The sequence below is a fragment of the Zalophus californianus genome, chromosome 3, assembly GCF_009762305.2.
Source record: "Zalophus californianus isolate mZalCal1 chromosome 3, mZalCal1.pri.v2, whole genome shotgun sequence".
Lineage (NCBI taxonomy): Eukaryota > Metazoa > Chordata > Mammalia > Carnivora > Otariidae > Zalophus > Zalophus californianus.
The window spans coordinates 75,472,499-75,491,988 of NC_045597.1; the positions used below are offsets into that span (position 1 = coordinate 75,472,499).

General features: G+C 41.9%; 1 protein-coding gene across 7 annotated transcripts in view; it reads right to left on the minus strand.

Moving 5' to 3' along the window:
* ATP8A2 (ATPase phospholipid transporting 8A2) overlaps window positions 1-19,490 on the minus strand; it is a 581,949-nt gene that overhangs the window by 220,657 nt on the left and 341,802 nt on the right. For all 7 annotated transcript variants that reach the window (XM_027591115.2, XM_027591114.2, XM_027591112.2 and 4 more), the window contains 2 exons: window positions 11,629-11,812; window positions 7,606-7,716 (listed from right to left, as the gene is read on the minus strand). In XM_027591115.2, the coding sequence (XP_027446916.1) occupies window positions 7,606-7,716; window positions 11,629-11,812 (295 nt within the window). The remainder of the gene's footprint in view (window positions 1-7,605; window positions 7,717-11,628; window positions 11,813-19,490) is intronic.

The window sequence follows — 19,490 nt, forward strand, 5'->3', positions numbered from 1 at the left end:
TTCACTGTGACAAGTGCAAGTACTAAATTATGCAGGTGCTATGTCTGAATGCAATAGGACCTAAAGGAATGGAATAAGTTGGAATAAATGAGCCTTAATGCATGCGGTGATGAGCTGACCCCTCGCCTTCGCTTCTGCCATAGCACCAGGAGGGGAGGAAAGAGCAGGCACCCTAGAATAAGGCCCAGCTTTGCACACAGCAGACCTCTCAAAGTTCACATCACCCCTGGAGTCCTTTGCATTGATTTGTTTTTGGACCTGCACTTTTTCTCCCCCCTCAGGGAGGTTTTATGGAGTTAGAGACTCAATTTTTAAAACATCAATGCCTAAGTACATTTTTTTAGAATGTAGGCTCTTTATAATGAGCCTTTCAGGTAAAACAGCTGCAAAAACATCATTAAAAAAGCATATATTGTCACATGTAAAAGGCAGCAAGCAAGAGTCTATTTTTATAAAGTTCAAAGTGATGGTATATCTTGTAGGGGATCCCTCCAGACTGTGAATACTTCTCTGGCTTTAGAACAACTCCTCCCTGTCACCCCTCCCCCCCAACACACCTTTTGCTGATAAACTCCCAGCTCCATAAATGGGCAGCAACCATCTAGGCTTTGAGAGAACATTCCTAAGCCCATGTGCAGCCAGTTCTGCAGCCATCTTCCTACTGAAACATAAAACCCGGCAAACTACACTTCTTCCCTGTTGTTTACTAAGGGCCTGGTGACTTCTGACATTTATCATGGAGCTGGAATAAACAGAGAGGGTTACGTGGGACAGACAGGTGCAGGCCTCCCTCTGGTACGCCTACCTAACCCTCTCCTCCAGGCCCCCTCACTTGATTGGCTCCTAATCATCCTTTAGGGCTCAGGTCAGGTCATCCTAGAAAGCTGAGGCTCCCATAGAAGTAAAGAACCACTTCTGAGAGTCCTCGTTGCGCACACACACTGTCTTCCTGCAAAGCCAGCCCCGGCAAGCGGCACTGTAACTATGCGAGTCTTGTCTTCATCCCCTACTCACTTCCAAGGGTGGAGGCTCAGTCTGGCTCCTTCATCTGGATCCTACGACCCCAGAGTGCTTGACTTGGGAGAATGCAGATGCCTGAGGTGGGGAAAGTACTCTTCAGAATGTTCCTACTTCTAGTTAATTCCTATTTGCAAACTGCCCACTGGGAAGCCATTCTCGAAATAGTTTTCCTTCCACCATATTAAAATTGTAATTATTGCTCAACAACTATCAGCCCCCAATAGGAACCACCCAGGTAATCACTAACTCAACAAGCTGGGACGTTCTTGGAAAGGGTTTGGCACCAGACTTGTGCATACAACTATCAGAACACTTCTCACACTGCGCACGTCGCCAACACCCCCCATCAAATGGGGAGCTTTGCAGAGCTTATCCCAGGGCCCCCGGTCCTAGCATTCCACCTGTCACAGAGTAGGTGGGCAACACCTGCTTAAAGCTTTTACTAGAAAATGGATGGCTTCATATTTGATGAAGTCAAGTCTCTACAGATAGGTCCATATATTGACTGTGCTTTTCAATTCACCTTCACCTATTAACAAGTTACCATTAAGCTCACGACTCCAATCGAGCCCCTCAAATAAGGACTCTATCAGGAAATAGAAAGCTGCCTCTGACAACAAAGATGCACAGGACAGAAGAGAGAAAGAAGCTTAGCTATCAGGAATTTTGTCTTCTACCATAAAGAGATCTCTTACGTGTCAAGAATGAAATATGTTTCTTCTTGAGATGTACTTCAGTTGTGCATTATAAGCAAAAAGGGGAAAATTTATTGGATAGTATTTTAAAGTTTTAAAACATCTATTCTTCATTGATTCTAACATTTAAAGCAAAATCTACCCAAAGCTAGTGCTTTCTTTCCCTGTTTACAATGCAGTCTGGGTTACTCTCAGGACATAGATGCCAGTTTGGAATATGGCTGAACAAATCCACAGCATCTTTGTACATTCACATATTTAAATTAGGCCTCCACAAATAAGAAGCTAGTCAGACAGTAAATGAAAGAAGGGGCTGCCTACATGTAATTTACATATAATTATTTTCAAACAATTAATGATCTGAAAAATGGAGGGAAAAAACCCCAAAACCTCTCAGAGGTCCAACAACAAAAAACTGTAACACAACTAAAAAGATTATGTAAATGTTTTCAGAAAAAATAAATTCCAAGTACTTCTCTGAGAATATTTTGGATTAGAATGGCAGTTTATGCAGGAACCATAATTCATTTTACTGTTTTAGTTTTAAGACACTGGAAACGAAATGCTGGTAAACCCGAGTATTCTAGAGCACAGGCTTTCGTTTGTTTTTTTAGGCTTGTCAGATATTGATAAGTCTTAAGTAGCGTTCAGTGAAATTCTGTTGTTTGGGTTGCATTTGGTCTCAAATTGCTGTGGTTTAAATCTCTGTCTCATTCAGTGATATTTCCAGACTTCCATGTGAAATATGCATCCCAGTTCCTGGCCAGTATCCCATAACAGTTTAATGACCCCAAGAAAACATTAGTATTTCTTACATATGGTGCCAAAAATAAGTAGACACTCTAAGTGGTATAAAATTCCCATTTTTTCCAATCAATACTTATATGTTATCGTTATTCTCTAAACTAGGAGCCACCAATGAATCATCATGAAAATTTCAAAGTCTCGTCTCTGTTTCAAAGATGATTTGGTGTCTTTTCTTCACGTTATACCAAAGTTGATAAGGGATGTGTATCATAATTTTTTGAAATGCACGTTAAATTCAAGTAACTTCCCTATTGTTTTCCTATTTGCATTTTATTACCACTAAAAATTTTCTCCATTCCAAATAACCTTTTCCTAGGGGCACAGAAAGTCTGTGGACAAACACACACCTAGTAAATGCTTAACATGCTGAGGCTGTTATACTTTGAAACTCTTTATTATGCTTTGTACTCTATTCAGGAAATTCTGAATAACAAATGCCTAGTTCGTTAAATAGCGTAGGAACTTTAAAGAATTTAATTGACCCTCTCTCTTTGGGCATTATCACAGAGCAGTCACATGAGGACCTCAAAAATGTGTAAGAATATTTTTCCAATCTTTACATTTAAGGTAAATTCCTCCCATTGTCAAAATCAAAGAGTTTTTAAAAATCAGTCATTCCTTTCTGATTATAAATTATGCTGGGAAATGGTTACATAATGGTCATGATTTATACCCCAGGTTAAAACTACAAAATTACATTAAAGGTCTATGCTTACCATCTGTCCTACATACTGACATACACATTTTCTGAAATTGCTTTTACTGTGTCACTTGCCTATTCCAGAATGAAAAAGGATTCCCAGCTTCCAATAGCAACATCTAGTTATTTAGATCCCCTTCCTCGGCCACTTACATATTCCTTCCAGCCCTATCTCCTTGCCTTCACTAACTTTATTCCTTTTCCTGCCTCCCACCTCGGACACACCAGGAATGTACCCCCTCTAACTGGCTGACCCCATCCACCCCACAGGCTATGACATTATGCATGGTCTAGCCCACAAAAGAATTTTACCTTCTGAGAAATATGGTCTATCTGGTCACAGCCACAAAACATAGCATTTAATCACTAATACAAAACAAAACTACATGTGAAGTTTATTTTTCAAACCTTCAGTGAGATCTCCAAAGCATATGGTCTGGCTACACATTTTTGTTTCCCTCCACGTGACTAAAGCCCCAAAGTGCTTGTGATACTCTTGTTAAAATGTTTTTAGCATTTTTTTTATTGTGGTAAAATACACACAACATAAAGTTTACCATCCTAATCATTTTTAAGTGTACATTCACACTGTTGGGCAACCATCTGTGTTACCCGTCCCCAGAAACTCTTTGTGACATTCTTGTCATCTATGGGAGGCAGGCAGAAAACTGCCAGTTAGTTTCTAATTATAAAATCCAGCTTTAATTTATAGAACTCTAGGCCTAATAAAGGTGTATCTAACTGTGTATTAATTGTACTTCAATAGCACTGATTAAAAACAGAATGAGGAGGGATGCAGTGGGAGATGAGGCTGGTGACAGTCGGGATCCAGACCACGAGGGGCAGGGGCATGAAGGGGGACACAGGGATTTCATCAGGAGCCACAGGAACCTTGAAGAGTCCTGGGAGGATGGTGGCACTCACTGCCAACATTATTGAGCACCTAGTTCCAGAAGCTGCCAGCCACTGGAATTAATCACATGAGTGTTCAGGAAGCTCATCCCAGTTGCATTATGGATGGTTGATGGGGCAAAGCTAGTGGTCTTTCCTATCAAGCAGATAAGAAGTACTAGATTAAGGCAGCAGTGGAGGGAATGGAGAGCCAAGGTTTATGTATTTTTCGTTTTGCCTATTGATAGGGTGACCACGAAATCACAGATTCCATCATTTTGTTCTAATTTTTAATCACTTGAACCAATGGCTACTTCAGCCTGAATAAATTTTATGTGACACATCAAATAGCATGAAGGTCAGTCAGCAACAAGGAACGCAAGGTACAAATAATAATACATAAATCTGATCATGTGTTATATTCAAGGCACTGTGGTAGTAATGCTTGCATTAGATCACTGTCATTTTGGTAGAATAATTATGGCTGCTTAGAGGGACAACTATTACTCCACAAGGCTCTTTGTGGGTAAAAAGGGAGATGACTTGAACATTTATCAATATAGGAATGGTTAAATAGATTGTAAGAAAACATACTGTGAAACACCAGGCAATGAACCCAGATGTAGTCACGGGGATGATCCCCCAACTACACTGGTAAGTATCACATCAACTGCAGAACATATTACAAAGTATGAGGACATTTATGTAAAAACATTGATTTGTTTGTATATGTAAACAGCTCTATAAACACAGGAAAAGGTCATAAAAGAATATACCTAAGGGGGCTTGGGGATGAGAGTAGAGGGAGCTTTCAGTTGGCCTTCCGTATTGCAGTGAGGATAGAGCCACGTATTCCTTCCACAGAAAACTCAAGTTTTATAGGTCAGTGTACCAAGTGAGTAGATTGTATTAGTTACGGGCTCATAGGTCTTCCATACAATCTTTACTGGTTATTCAAATCATAATGATCCTCATAATAATGGCCAACACGCTATTAGTATGTGTGTGCACACGCCCACTTGTGCATCTTTTTTTAATCTGCCAAACTGCTCTTAGACTGCATTTGTAAATGACCAATAGTTACCTAATCAGAGGACATTTGAGATGAGGACATACTGGCTTTTGCAAAGGGTTTCTCCTTGAGTTACAAGAAAACCATTTAAGAATACAACTTAGGGGCACCTGGGAGGCTCAGATGGTTGAGCGTCTGCCTTCGGCTCGGGTCATGATCCCAGGGTCCTGGGATCAAGCCCCACATCGGGCTCCTGGCTCAGTGGGGAGCCTGCTTCTCCTTCTCCCTCTGCCTCTCCCGCTGCTCATGCTCTCTTTCTTTCTCTCTCTCTCTCTCTCTGTCTCAAATGAATAAATAAAAAATCTTAAAAAAAATAAGAATACAATTTATTCTCAATTAGTTACAAGGTAACCTTTAGAGTACAAAACTATTCATTGCAAAGGAGCAAATCAAATTATAACAATCTTTGATCTTTTGGTTCAAAACACACTAAAATACCATCCAGGTAGAACTTTCCTGTTTTTAAAGTTATATTTGAAGTACATGTTGATGCCACAGAGGTTGGGCAGTCACTGAGTCAATGCTCTTTCTGGGCTCAGTTGAAGATTTTGTTTTTTCTTGATTTTCAAATTAAATCTCCTTGAAATACTAAGTAGAAGACTGAGACCAGAGTGGTGGAGACTTTACTTAATTTTTTAAATTTTATCAGGAATGTTTTTAAAGGCTGTTTACAAAAGACCATGTACAGCTGTGGTTCAGCTACAATTGAAAAATTAAGGAACTCACATGGCATTTTCAGGGCCTCATTCCAAATGGAATTTTCCAGACGGACAAAAATTGTACTCTTCTCGTCCTTAGCCCTCTTGAAGTTTAAAAAAAGGGAGGAGCAAGATAGGAAGTGTAAATGATGAAGGAGGGCCCCGGAGGAAGCTCTGGAAAGCTAAAGGGGTTGGAGCTTCATGTAAAATGTCTTGATAAGAAGTCTAGACTATCTGTAGTTTGCTGATTTTGAGGAAAACCAGATTATTAAGAAATCCTGTGAAGCCAACCCTACAGTAAGAGCTGAAAATGCATGTGGGACTTGGGATGGCATGTGGGAGCAGGGATTCCCACACTCCTTGAGTCCACAGCACTGATTATCTATGACCCCAAGTGACATTCAGGAGTGACTGCTATCACAGAGGGGGGCAAAAAAAGCCACAGAAACAGAAGGACAAATATATTTAAGTGCCAAAAAAAGAGAAAAAATTGTAAAAATGCAGACAGGAGGAAGATAGAAACTATAAAATCCGTTACATGTAACATCTAGAAGTTCTTACTTGGAGCAGACTGAGTTGAGTATCATAGCATGAGCAGACAAGGCAAGTAGGACGCCCTTTGTGCAAATTAGTACAATGTACAACTTGCAAAACTCAGGAAAACTATTCATTAGTAGTTTTGTTACAAACTCAATAATGTGAACCTTTATGTTTCACCTGAATATTCAATAGGATAGAGTAGACAACTGGGTAAAGAAATGTTTAGTCATGGTTACATTAGCAAACCACTTGTTAAATTCCCTGAGCTGCATATTTTAAGGGACCACATGAGATAAAATTGATCTATGTCTTGGTTCTTATTTCTGCCAAGAGTTGAGACATCAGACACAAAATAACTCATAACAGACTGAGATATTAACACCAAATGCAATTAACATTGCTTTTCTATTTCTCCACAGTGACCACCTGCTTCCTCTTTTCTCAACACACTTGGAAATCTATTAGTCACATTGGCCTTAAAAGCCACACCTTTGCAGCAGAGCTGTCCTTAAAAAGGAGGAAAGAGGCAGCTGGTCCTCCCACTGAGTTCAAACAGAAAGTGCCCATTCCGTTTTTCCCTGGGCCCACCCCTCTCCTGCTCTAGTCCCTCTAATAAGGAAAATAAATGTGCTTGCAATTGAATCAACATCCTGAAAACCAGCTTGACAACTCAAGAAGTTCACGGAGATATTTTTAATTATCTTATTTGTTCACTCCCCACTTACTCCCACACCTTCTCCCATTTAAATAGTATCATCCAAATATCCCAGAGGCGATGAATCAATGCTTGGGTAACTTGCAGATGCCATGAGAAATAGAGCAAGAAATCAAGCTCTTTCATTCCAGGAAAGAAAAGAACGACCAGGTTGCCTGGAAATGTCCCCGTGCCCACCAAGAAACGTGGGAGCATCTGCTGCCCAGGCTCTGAGCCCCTGGGAGGAGCAGGGTGTGAGTGACAACAGTCACCAGGCCTCCCCACATTGGTTCCTTGGCATGAGGACCTCAATCTGCGAGGTGTCCCCCATATCACAGAGGTTATGTGTGTCACAGATTCCAGTCTGTCCCATTCAGGACCTTTTAATTTTACAGTAACAAAATCCTTTCTTGCAATTACCTTAAATATGTGAAGATGCCCTCTGCAAAAGCCCCCCCCACCCCAAGGACAAAGTTGGCCCGGCTCACCTCAATAATGTAGAGGACCACATTCTTATAGAAACAGTACAGGATGCACTTGGTCACCCGATTGTAGCTCCAGGCGCCATGGACCAGCAGCAGCTTCTCCAAGTAGGAAAACTGAGGGGGAAACAATGGCAAAGTTCAGGAGCGCCCATCCTTTAGGAACAAAAGTCACAAAATGTTCTTCAGGGACAGAGAAGGTCATCGAGGAAGCCAGATTCTGCAGAGAACCTGAGAAAACCATTCACTTCTGGAAACCAAAGGTAGATCTTTCAGGTCCGGTGAGGACAACTAACCTCTCCTCTTAAATCTACATAGCTAATATTTTCCCCAAATGCCACTTTGAACCTCTCATTGTTATTCTTGTGAATTCTGTTTACACAAATACTTTTTTAGGGTCTTAACTCTTAGGAGAAGGTGACCTCTTGAACTGAAAGAAAAGAAAAGCACAGTGGCAACCAGACGCTTCTATTCAATCCGATTTGATGGTGACCAGGAGCAAGGGACAGGAACACTCGTGCATCAGTATCCTCTTTTAAAAAGGGATGCACATAGAGACACGACCTATTTCCACTGTCAGTCCGCACGTTAAAAGCAACTGCACATTCACAGAGACACAGAGACACTCAGGTGCAAACACACAGCCTTACCAGCCACACCCATTTTGTTCTCCTTTTTTGCTTCCAACTAGTACAGAGTACCTCTTGCTAGAGTGCTATGCAGTCAAGAAAAACAAAAAACCAACAAGTGGCTAACTGATACTAAGGTGACAGTGATGGAACAGATCTTGCAGTCTGAAATACTGAACAGTATTCAGTAAAATCCCTGAATCCTCTTTGGGGCAGGGGGGTCTTCGGGCCCCACTTGAATCCTATCCCCTCAGCCTCCTCTTAGCTTGGCTCTGCTTTCTGTGGCCTACTTCACAAAGGTCCCCAAAAATGTGAAGATGAGCTGGAGGGAGGGAAATGAGTGTTTTTTTGTTGTTATTTTGTTCTGTGGACTATGATGTGCCCTGGCATGAAGGCACCATTAGGGGTGATCCTGTTTGAATTCACGATTTCTATACATTGATTAGCCTCGTACCACACTGAAATGCCCCTTGGTTGCCTTGAACTAAAACCTACCCTGTTCCAAGTCACAGGGCAGTCCTCGGGCTCATTCTCCCAGAAGAGATAATCAGGCTGTATTGAGAACATCCATAAACTTCAGAAATTCTTTTGCTATTGCAAACTTCCTATTAATTTCTGATTACTTCTGAAATTAAATTTAACTATAAGTAGAAAAAAAAAACTCTGACTGGAAATGTAATTTTCTTTCAGGAGGAAGCCACGTAATAATTTCCATTAGCCCTGAAGAAGGGAGCTTGATCTGACATGACATCACATTTCATGAGAGATCTACCCAGGAGATGGGGGTAAGGACGTCACTCAACTGCATACTCCAAAAGCTATATGGCCACTTCAAAATGGCAGGAGTAGGTGCATATGGAAAAATAAAACTCTCCATAAAAGCTCATTAAGGTTTCCAAAGGGGAATAGGGAATCATAAAATAACTGGCTAAACAAATAAAAAGGAAGTTTGCATTTGACCCAGACCCCCTGCTGTTAAACTTCAGTGGGCACACAGAACATCTGCTGGAGTCATCCGGAATGACTCAACGTTAGCGCTACAGTGATTTGTGTTCAGGGGGAAAAAAATACATATAACCTAAATCAAAATGCTATTTTCAGGAGGTCGATCAAAAAATGTTAAGGAGGTAGGGGGCAGGAATGATCGCCCGCTGAGGAGAAGAGGCAGCTGGGGCCAGAGGTGCTGTGCCCTAGGCCGGTGCACGTTGCCCACGGGCAAGGCAGCAGATCAGCGGGTGGCTGGCAGTCCCAGGGGCTGCGCTGTGGGCGAAAGCACAGGCAACCAGGGAAGAAGTACAACCAGAGCTCTGCCCATTTCATCATTTTTCCCAAGGACTGGGAGCTAGTTTTTTCCTCCGTATATAACCTTCCAGGGCACTGCCTCAAAAACCCAAGCAAAAATGTATTCATCCACATGCAATAAAGAGACAAAGCCCAAGATATTGACTTCAACCAGAGACATTTATCATTTCACTGGGGGCAAAAGGATACGTAAAATTGCGGCCTTTCTTGCTTCTAATTGAAGTCGGGGAGAGAAGGTGTAAGGCAAAGAGCAATGCTCCCCTGAAGCCACAGGACCTCTCCCTGATCGTGGGCAGGACCACGGACAGGAGAAATGAAGACCCACAGACACGTGCGGCCCCTCGTCACTTCCTCTGGCAGTGAACACTATTACAGCGGTGGGGCAAGAAAACCCCTAACTCTAACTCTAACTCTACCTCTACCTCTACCTCTAACTCTCCTCCTCCGAATGCTTTTTTGATGCTTTTAATTTGAAGAAAGCAATTGCTCCAGATTCCACAGCCTATTAGTATGCAGTTTTAATAAAGCAGGTCATGGAATCTCCCTTCCCCAGACATTTTAAAGAAAAAGACAGACAAATATTTGCCTGGAACTCCTAGGAAACCTCTAAAGATCCCTTCCAGCCACATGATGCTATAACTCAAGTATTTAATAATGCTGGGGTGTATAACATCTACAGCTGCTGACAGACTACAGGAAGCGAGAGTCCCACAGGCCTCGGAGTGGTTGACTCAGGAAAGTGAATGGGCAGGTGTGCGGGGCTGGTCCCCAAGGTCACGTACAGGTCTGGCGTTCTCTGACCCTGGATGCTCGGGCCTGAGGCTGGTCACCCAGTGTGAAGGAGCCCCAGTGTTCCCACCTGTACAATCAGAATTCCTTCCCCTACCTATTTTAGCATTTATCTTGAGGATTTAGTTGAAATCAACAGAGAAACAAGATTGATTTCATGTACTTTCTGGAGCCATGAGGATTTTGTAATTCCTCCCTGTGTTTGCAGAACCACCGGCTGGGAGGGAATCGGAGAGGTGATCTAATGCAGAACCCCCTCTGGGGAGGTGGACCCCAAAGTTGCACAGGACCAGCCTGCAGCCCTGGGGTTGTTGGAAGCTCTTTCACAGTTCATACGCAGCCCCTGATCTCAGCTTGAAGGGATAAAAAGCCATTACTACCTGTGTTCATGTGATTAAGGTTAACACATTCTTCAAATGACTAAGCACTGGAAGGACATGAGGAAACCCTAGCTAACCACCATATGAGCAGACATTTTATCATGACATACTGCAATCTGTAGACAGGAGGAAACGATCGGTGCCCATTATGAGGTCTAGATTTTCTGGATAATCAAGCAGGCCAAATGATCTAGGTATGTCACCTAAGGTCAGGAGGTTGGCTATTTTCCTTCACTTTTGGCTTTCTACCATTGAGGAGTCGGCAATTCTTTCATCCTTAGGCCATCTGTTCAGTAACTACAAAGTGCACCAGGAACCCTTGCATGCAACATCTGATCCAGAAAGGAATGGGCTGATCTTGGCCTAATAGCAGGAGGACGTTTGCTACTGACCGTGGGTTACGGCTACCGCACCCTGGTTATGGCTACAGAGAGGGTAGCCATTGTAAACCACCACTTTCCCTGACCTTGAATGCCTAAGGAGAGAGTATTCTAGCACCTTCTGAAAAGAGGACAGATTCTGGGGTCAGGATGGTAAAGAAAAGATATAATGAACACAGCCATTCTTTAGCATGGGACGGCACAAGGAAAAGCCCATGCAGCAGACGTGGGAGTTGAGGGTGAGAGACCATCTTAGCAGGATCAGAGACCTATCTGTCAGGAATGACGCCCTGCCTGGAGGACAGAAAGCTCGGCCAACCTCACAGCTAGCAAAAACCACCACAACAACCAGCAGTACAGGGCCTTTCAACTGTACAAGATCAAGGCCACCGGGAAATCTGAATACTCTGGTGGTTTTGTCTAGACACAACCTCAAAAGGGTGGCAGAGTTCTTGGGGCTGGACTGAAGGTCAAGCACCAATCAGACCTTCATGCCCAGTGGACACCTCTGTCAACAGGATGGGACAGCTGGTCAACCATGCCTCTGACCTGAGCAATGGCATAATCCGAGTTGTTGGTCGCCTGCATGCCTTCATTCCCACTGATTCCTACACCCACGTGAGCTGTCTGGATCATCCCAACGTCGTTGGCACCATCCCCAATGGCGAGGGTGATGGCCTTTACCCGCTTCTTAACCACATCCACTATCTCAGACTTCTGCAGAGGAGACACCCTGTAAGAGAAGAAAGAAATGATGACTATATGCATCTTTCCAGAGGAAACAGCTGTAATTTAGCTACATTGAAAGGGCAGTTATTGGACAATTTCCAAATCCAATACATACATTTTATGCTCATGTGCAAAGAAGTTTTCAGAAAACAGTAGCTTGTGGCTTTCAAGTATTTGCCAACTTCACAGATGAAATACACAAGTCAAAACTAACTTAAAACACAGCCCATTTGTAATCGCTCTGCCCAGTGGGAACCGTACATGCAAACTCCTAAGGGGCACATGTGCCCCCGTGAATGATAAAGGCAAGGAAGCTAGTCACAGAGGTCTTAGGAAATGTCTTCTGAACAAATCAGAAAACTAGCAAAGACCCCATTTTTGCTTTGCTGTTCATCATATACAACCTAGGGCTGGCGAGGGAATTTTCTGTAAAATCTGCTTTCACAGAAGGGAAAGAAAATTGGCAGGGGCTTGAGAAGTGCAGAAAGAGAACCAGAGTGAGAGAGAAGAAAGCCTTCCCCTTTTCCACCTCAGAAATGGAGGCAGTGTCTGAAGGGCAGCCACAGCAGAAGGATTTAAGAAGGGGGCAGGGGGTGTCACAGGGATAGAAGGTCTACCAAAGCTCAACTGTGCAGAAGCACAGCCCAAAGGGGGAAGATAAGATTACATTTGCCAAAGGGGGGCTGTTTCTGCAAGGGAGGAAAGAATGTGGGCTATTTTTCATAAGCCCTCAAGTCATCTGGGAAGAAGACCCAGTATAAATCTATGGGGTCTAAAGCACAGCAATGTTAATTATAATGAAGTCTTTGTTCAGAGTATAAGACCAGATAATACAATGACTTGAGAAAACTACTAGTACCTCAGGACTGATTTATTTTAAATTCCGAAATGGTGAGCTGATAGTTACTTTGGGAAATTGACAGGTAAACTCCTTCTGAATGACTAAAACACACACGCGCACATACACTACATGCATGTGCATGCACACACACACACAGTAAAATGCCTGTCCAGGTTTCCCAGAGATACACTGGTTGCACCCACATATGTACTGTACTTGTAAACTAGAATAAACACTTAAAGGCTTTCTCAGTAGAACTAGGACCTCCCATATGGCCTCTGACCTTCAAAACATCAGTTTCCAACAAAAAACTTAAAATGTACACATTTAATTTTACCAACACAGAGACCTATCTGTGTTTGGGGAGACAGCAAACTGGATTTAAAGCACAGTTACTCTGAAAGTCTTTGCTCAATGAAATGAAAATTAGCAAGTTAGAAAAACAGAATCTACAGGTTGAAAGGCCTTTAGGACCCAGGTTGTATGATCTACTGTCTCTTTTATCATTTTCACAGTGATTTTCAATAATGGGAATTTACTGCCTCCCAGGGCAACTGCAACCACTAAAAATTATTATTACTTTTTTGTGGTTGATAAGCTATGCATACTTCAAAACACTAACTCTGTCCTCTGGGTTAGACTAGAACAAGTATAACTCCTCTTTCAAATATTAGGAAGGCTGAACTACAAAGATACCTATCACATCCTTCCTCCCAAAGTTCAGTGTCTGCTAGCTAAACAGTCCCAGATTCTTCACCCATGATTTAACAGGCATGCTTCAGAATTTACAAATAACTTCCAAGTATGATCTTCCAGACAGCTACAAGCAGAGCAGAACAAAATCACTATCTCCCTGGAGCAGATTACTAGACCTACGATAATATATATATATATATATATATATATCCTAACATGAAATCACTGGAAGCTTTACTCTCTCCAACACTGACCCTCCAGGCACCTAAATGTAAGCAATTTTCATGGACAAGGATATAAGCTGTAGCTCTTCCTTCCACATTTGTGCAAGGACTACTTGGAGCCCAGGGCTGACCTTGACATTCCTCTCTCTTTAAACTCCTGATTGGCAGACACAGCTCTCACAATTCTCATCTGCTACACAAATGTGATTTCCTGTTTCATCTCTAAGCGCAATAGAAGCAGAGATCAAATATGGTATGGAGAAAACAATGTAGGATTCGAAGTTAAATTAGTGAGCATAACCTTCTCCTGTTCCCTATACTATTTAAACAGCGGAAATAATTCTGAGTTCTTGTCTTTCCATCAGTAAAAATGGGAAAATGAGAGCCAACCACCTCATGAGATGGTTGATATATTTATGTGAAATCATTATGTTAACTTGCCAGTGTGAAACAAATGTTATCTCCTCCCCTACCTGCAAAACTTTGGTTGCTGGAAAAAGAAAACTGGACATGTCTGAGAGCTGCACACCATCTAACCCATGATCCCCTGTTAAGTATTCTGGGGTGCTGCAGTGGGAAATTATTGATTTTCAAGGAAAAGACAGCAACATCTCTCAGATAGTAGTACGACATACTAGCTTGAAGTAGCTCACAGCTTCGATATTAGATCATGCCACATTCCTTTTTTATAAGATTTTATGTATTTATTTGAGAGAGAGAGAGTGAATGCACACAGGGGAGGGGCAGAGGAAGATGGAGAGAATCTCAAGCAGACTCCCCGCTGAACATGGACACCCCCCCCCCAACACGGGCCTCAATTTCATGACCCTTGGGATCACGACCTGAGCTGAAATCAAGAGTCAGATGCTTAACCAACTGAGCCACCCCGGCACCCTGCTACATTCCTTTTTGTGACATATCTTTGTGAAGCTGAGTTTTCACGGCTGCTGTGATAAAAAGCAAATAGCTTGTGAAAAATCAATGTGGAACAGGAAATGAGGGATGCAGCATTCATGCTTTCTCCAAGGTTTGAGAAGGTGTACAAAGCGCAACAGGTGTGCATATCATAGCACTGGCAAGTGATTATGGTTATTTAAGGATGAAAGAAAGTATTATTTCTTTCCAGCTATGTGCATTAGTGTTTCAAATGTCTGCTAAGTCGTTAGGACATAAATACTTCTTAAATTGTTTGACCCTCCCTTCCTAACAGTTAGAACTGTTTGGTGTTCTTTCTTGGCCTATGGGCTTTGCTGAGGAACTACGGAGACACTAGGGCATGGTGAATGCAGAGAATCTGGGAACCTCTGCGTTGATCATTTCCCTCCATGGTCACATCGATCACTCTTCGAGTACAGTCATTCACTCACTGAAGTAGAACTTCACCACCGTTTAATCTCAAACTCTTCTTCTGCGTCCATGAACGTATTATAGGAGCACACTGGACAGACCCTTAAACAGCACTGGGCTGCTTGAGACTGAGACTCCTTGAGATTCCACATGCCACCCAAGTAATCGAGTAAGCTGGTCTCTTTATCAGCTGACCTGAAGTGATGCAGAGCCAAATGAGGTCTACAGGGCAAAAGGGGAATCTGTAGGGCAGAAAGCTTAACCACACAAACATGGTGCTGTGGGAGGCAGGAAGGGCTGTGGTGGGAAGCTCCTACACAAATCCATGGCTTTCTTCGAGGTTAAAGTTGTTGCTTTTGTGTCAAGGGGTTTAGCAATAAGCCAGCCAACAAGCAGGTAGCAAGTCAAATATACTCACTACATTTGCCACTCTGGGATTTGAATCTCCAACAAATCAAGTCATGATTGTGATGACTTTAAGCAAAATCTATGAAAGTGCAACAGCTGCCTTTTCCCAAAAAGCAAGAATAAAGAGAGAACCTGACTGGGGTATATAAACCAAGTCATACTCCAGCATTTTAGAAGCATGAAATTCTCATCAAGGATTTATTATGCCCTCGGCTGTGATGCCTTGAGAAAATATAATTCTAGCACACACGAGGGGTTCAAAACAGATGTCAAACAGCTAATTTCTACAGAACTGAGCAGGCACCATTACACTTCAGCCATACAAACTATTTTAGTATGCCAAATTGCCACGAAGCACAAACCAGCTCTTTTTTAATCTTAATTTGTAACATGGAATCACATGCCACACTTAAGTATTCCCAGCATATAGTACATTCAACCTATAAAATAAGAATTCCAGACCACATCTGAGCTAAGCTAGGCACTTGGGACAGTCCTATAACCTATTTTGGTGCCTTATGAATAAAAATACAAAATCAAAGATCTTTAATCAACTGGAGAGATATTCTACCTACTTTTTTGGCTAACACAATAGATTCTAAAATAAAAACGTTTTCCTTTTGAGACTTAAAAAAATTCAGTATCCTGGAGTATCTAATTTTATGGGATATGTGTTCTTAAAATTTTTTTAAAGATTTATTTATTTATTTGAGGGAGGGAGAGAGAGAGAGAGAAAGAGAACGTGTGGTGGGGGAGGGACAGAGGAAGAGGGAGAGAGAATATTAAGCAGGCTCCATGCTGAGAGTGGAGCACCACATGGGGATCAATCTCATGACCCTGAGATCACCAACTGAGCTGAAACCAAGAGTTGGACACTTAACCAACTGAGCCACCCAGGCACCCCTGTGTTCCTGAAATTATAGAACTTACTTTCTAAAATTATTTCAAATATAATGCTTAAGTAGAACCTTCGGTAACTGCTTTTCTAGAATTAATGATCATGCATTAAATTTATCTGATCTACAAAAGCCCTGGCCTCAGAATGAGTTTCTACATTCTGAATTCCAATATCATCTAGCAAACTTAAACAAATCCCTTCCCTTCTCAGAGCTCAGAGGTCTCATCTGTCAAAGAGGGGAAGACCTCTATTACTGACTTGTAGACTGAACTCAGTTGAGCCTAGGGAGTCACAAGACACTCCCCTCCAGGGGCATGCAAGAGAACTTCAACTAAAGCCACAACACTTACTCATTAACCAGATTCACTAAATGCTTTTACTAATTGGACTCTCAAACTTCTTTATCCCATATAGAAAGTCCTTATGACAGAAAAGGAAGTTTGAAGACCACTGGTGTAGATCAATATGTCTCAAATTTTAAGTGAATATCAGAATCACCTAGGGAGCTTGTGAAAATAGAGGTTTTGATTCAGAAGTGTGCATTTAACAAGCTCCCAGGTGATGTCGATGCTGCTTGTGTTTGGACAGCACTGATGTAGTTAGCACTGACCTGGACAAGATCATAGATCTCTCTGGTTCAAATGTTTTAATTAGCTAGGCTTACACTTCCATAGCACAAGATACATGTAAAATTTTCATAAAGTGACATTTAACAATTAGCAGGAACACTGAATCTTATCCCCTTCTTTCAAGCTTTGTATATATAGGCTCTTCTTTACTTTTAACCCCCAAATAGTGAGTACAAAATAGGGCTGGAATTTCATTTAAAATACTCTTCCAATCTGAGTGTCTCACATAATAGGCTGAGAGAGAGGAAATACTAACCAAAAATATGGTCTACAGGACTTTGTAAGTTTTTTTTAATGATGCAGAAACCAAAGACTAGGATTTAATTTATGAAAATTTCCATTTTCCCATTAACTTAAAGATAATATCCTTATGAAAGCGATTCTTTCCTTTAAAAAGTTAAAATATTATACCTTATTTCTCATAGCAGCCAGTAATCCTAAATATTTCAGAAATTGCAACATCTTAAAAAAATACTCAGTTTGCAGATAAATGAACACCTAAATAGAGGTCTAAAAATCTAAAAACAATTAAACTATCCTATGTATCTGTTTAATAAGTGCTTCCATGGCTGACCAACACCTGTTCTGACACCTGTGTTCTTTCCTTAGATGGATTTAGTGCATTGACGCAGGGCCAGTTGTCCAGGCCTCCTGGATAGTTTACCCTTCTGGAACATTCCATCCCTGTGCTCTGACCCAAAATGTGTGACTCTCTCAAATTTAATCTCATGTCTCAGTTCTTAGTTCATCTCACCATAGCCCTTAGCTCCAAAAGCAGATAATGTTGGCAGCTTGGGACAGTCCCTAGAGCAGAGTGGCAGATGGGAGGCTTCAGGGGAGAGGGGGTGGCAGGAAGGAGTGTCTGGGCAAACCCAGTAGGTACCTGAGGCTTGTTAATGCGTAGGTACAAAGAAGTGAAATTTAAACTCCCTCACTCAGTGGTTCTCAAGTAGACTTAAGTGCCCCCTCATTATAAAAATGTACACATAGAAAAGGAGCTATCTTCTACATGAGGAAGCCATAAGAGATGGTGTCTCAATACCTCACAAAGATGTAATTGAAGATGTGGTTCAGGTTTTATTTAAAAAATTCAGTGCCTGTTTTTTTTTTTTTAACATATAATGTATTATTTGTTTCAGAGGTGCAGGTCTGTGATTCAACAATCTTGCACAATTAACAGCGCTCACCATAGCACATACCCTCCCCAATGTCCATCACCCAGCCACCCCATCCCTCCCACCCCCTACCACTCCAGCAACCTTCAGTTTGTTTCCTGAGATTAAGAATATAGTAGGAAGGGAAAAATGAAGGGGGGGGGAGAATCGGAGGGGGAGAGGAACCATGAGAGAATATGGACTCAGAAACAAACTGATGGTTCTAGAGGGGAGGGCGGTGGGGGGATGGGTTAGCCTGGTGATGGGTATTAAAGAGGGCACGTATTGAATGGAGCACTGCGTGTTATACGCAAACAATGAATCATGGAACACTACATCAAAAACTAATGATGTAATATATGGTGATTAATATAACATAATAAAATTAAATTAAAAAAAAGAAAAAAATTTCAGTGCCTGACCAAGAGGCAGCCGCTTAGGGTTGGGGCTGGAGCAGAACACATTCTCAAAAGCAGAATGAGTGCTTACAGAGCAAAAAGCCATCCAAGAGATAATGGGTTTGAGCACCATACACCTAGTTGTTAAATGAGCAACATACACAGACTTTCAGAGATGAGCGTCTCTGGCTTTGGTTGCTTTGGCAGTAAAGGGTTCTATTCTATCCCAGCATTTCCTCCAAAAATTGAGATGTTTTGGAGGCCCTCCTGTGGAAGGATTTCTCTCCATCCTTAAAAAGTTCAAACCACATTTGACTGCCAATATAAAAGATAGGGTTTCCTACAAAATGCCATATGACTGAAGTTACTATTCTCTCAATAACCTTATAAAAAAGCTGCCTCATAAAAGAGCAGACAGGATGACAGACCACAGGTGGGAATATCATGGACACCAATGTTTCAAGAATTGACCCTGGAATTATTTAACAGGTACACCCCTTTCAATTAACTCAATGTATGCAATGTAATCATTACACCCATTATGGGGGATGCGTTTATCTCCCTCACCTTCCCCTTCCCCTCCTTTTCCATCCTTCCCTCTCCACACCCCACCCTAAATGCCAACCCAGTCATTTATATGGCGGATGTTCAATAGTAACTAAATACCAAAGTCATGATTCTAAGACGAATTATATCTCTAATCATAATTATGAAGAATAGGAAAAACCACAATTCTACTTAAAAATACATTAACTTTCTTTCTTTTGTTTTTGAAGATTTTATATTTATTTTAAAGAGAGTACAAGCAGTGTGGCGTGACAGACAGAGGGAGAAGCAGATTGCCCCCTGAGCAGAGAGCCTGACGTGGGACTCAATCCCAGGACCCTGGGATCATGACCTGACCGGAAGCCAGATGCTTAACCAACGGAGCCACCCAGGCGCCCTCATTAACTTTCCTATAAATGGGAACATGCTATTGGTGTATAATTCTGAAAGACTACTTCTACTCACAGATGGAGACAAGGAAAGCAATATAAAAACAGTGGTGCACCTCTGTGAGATCTGTTTATCACCCATGGAAAGGAGT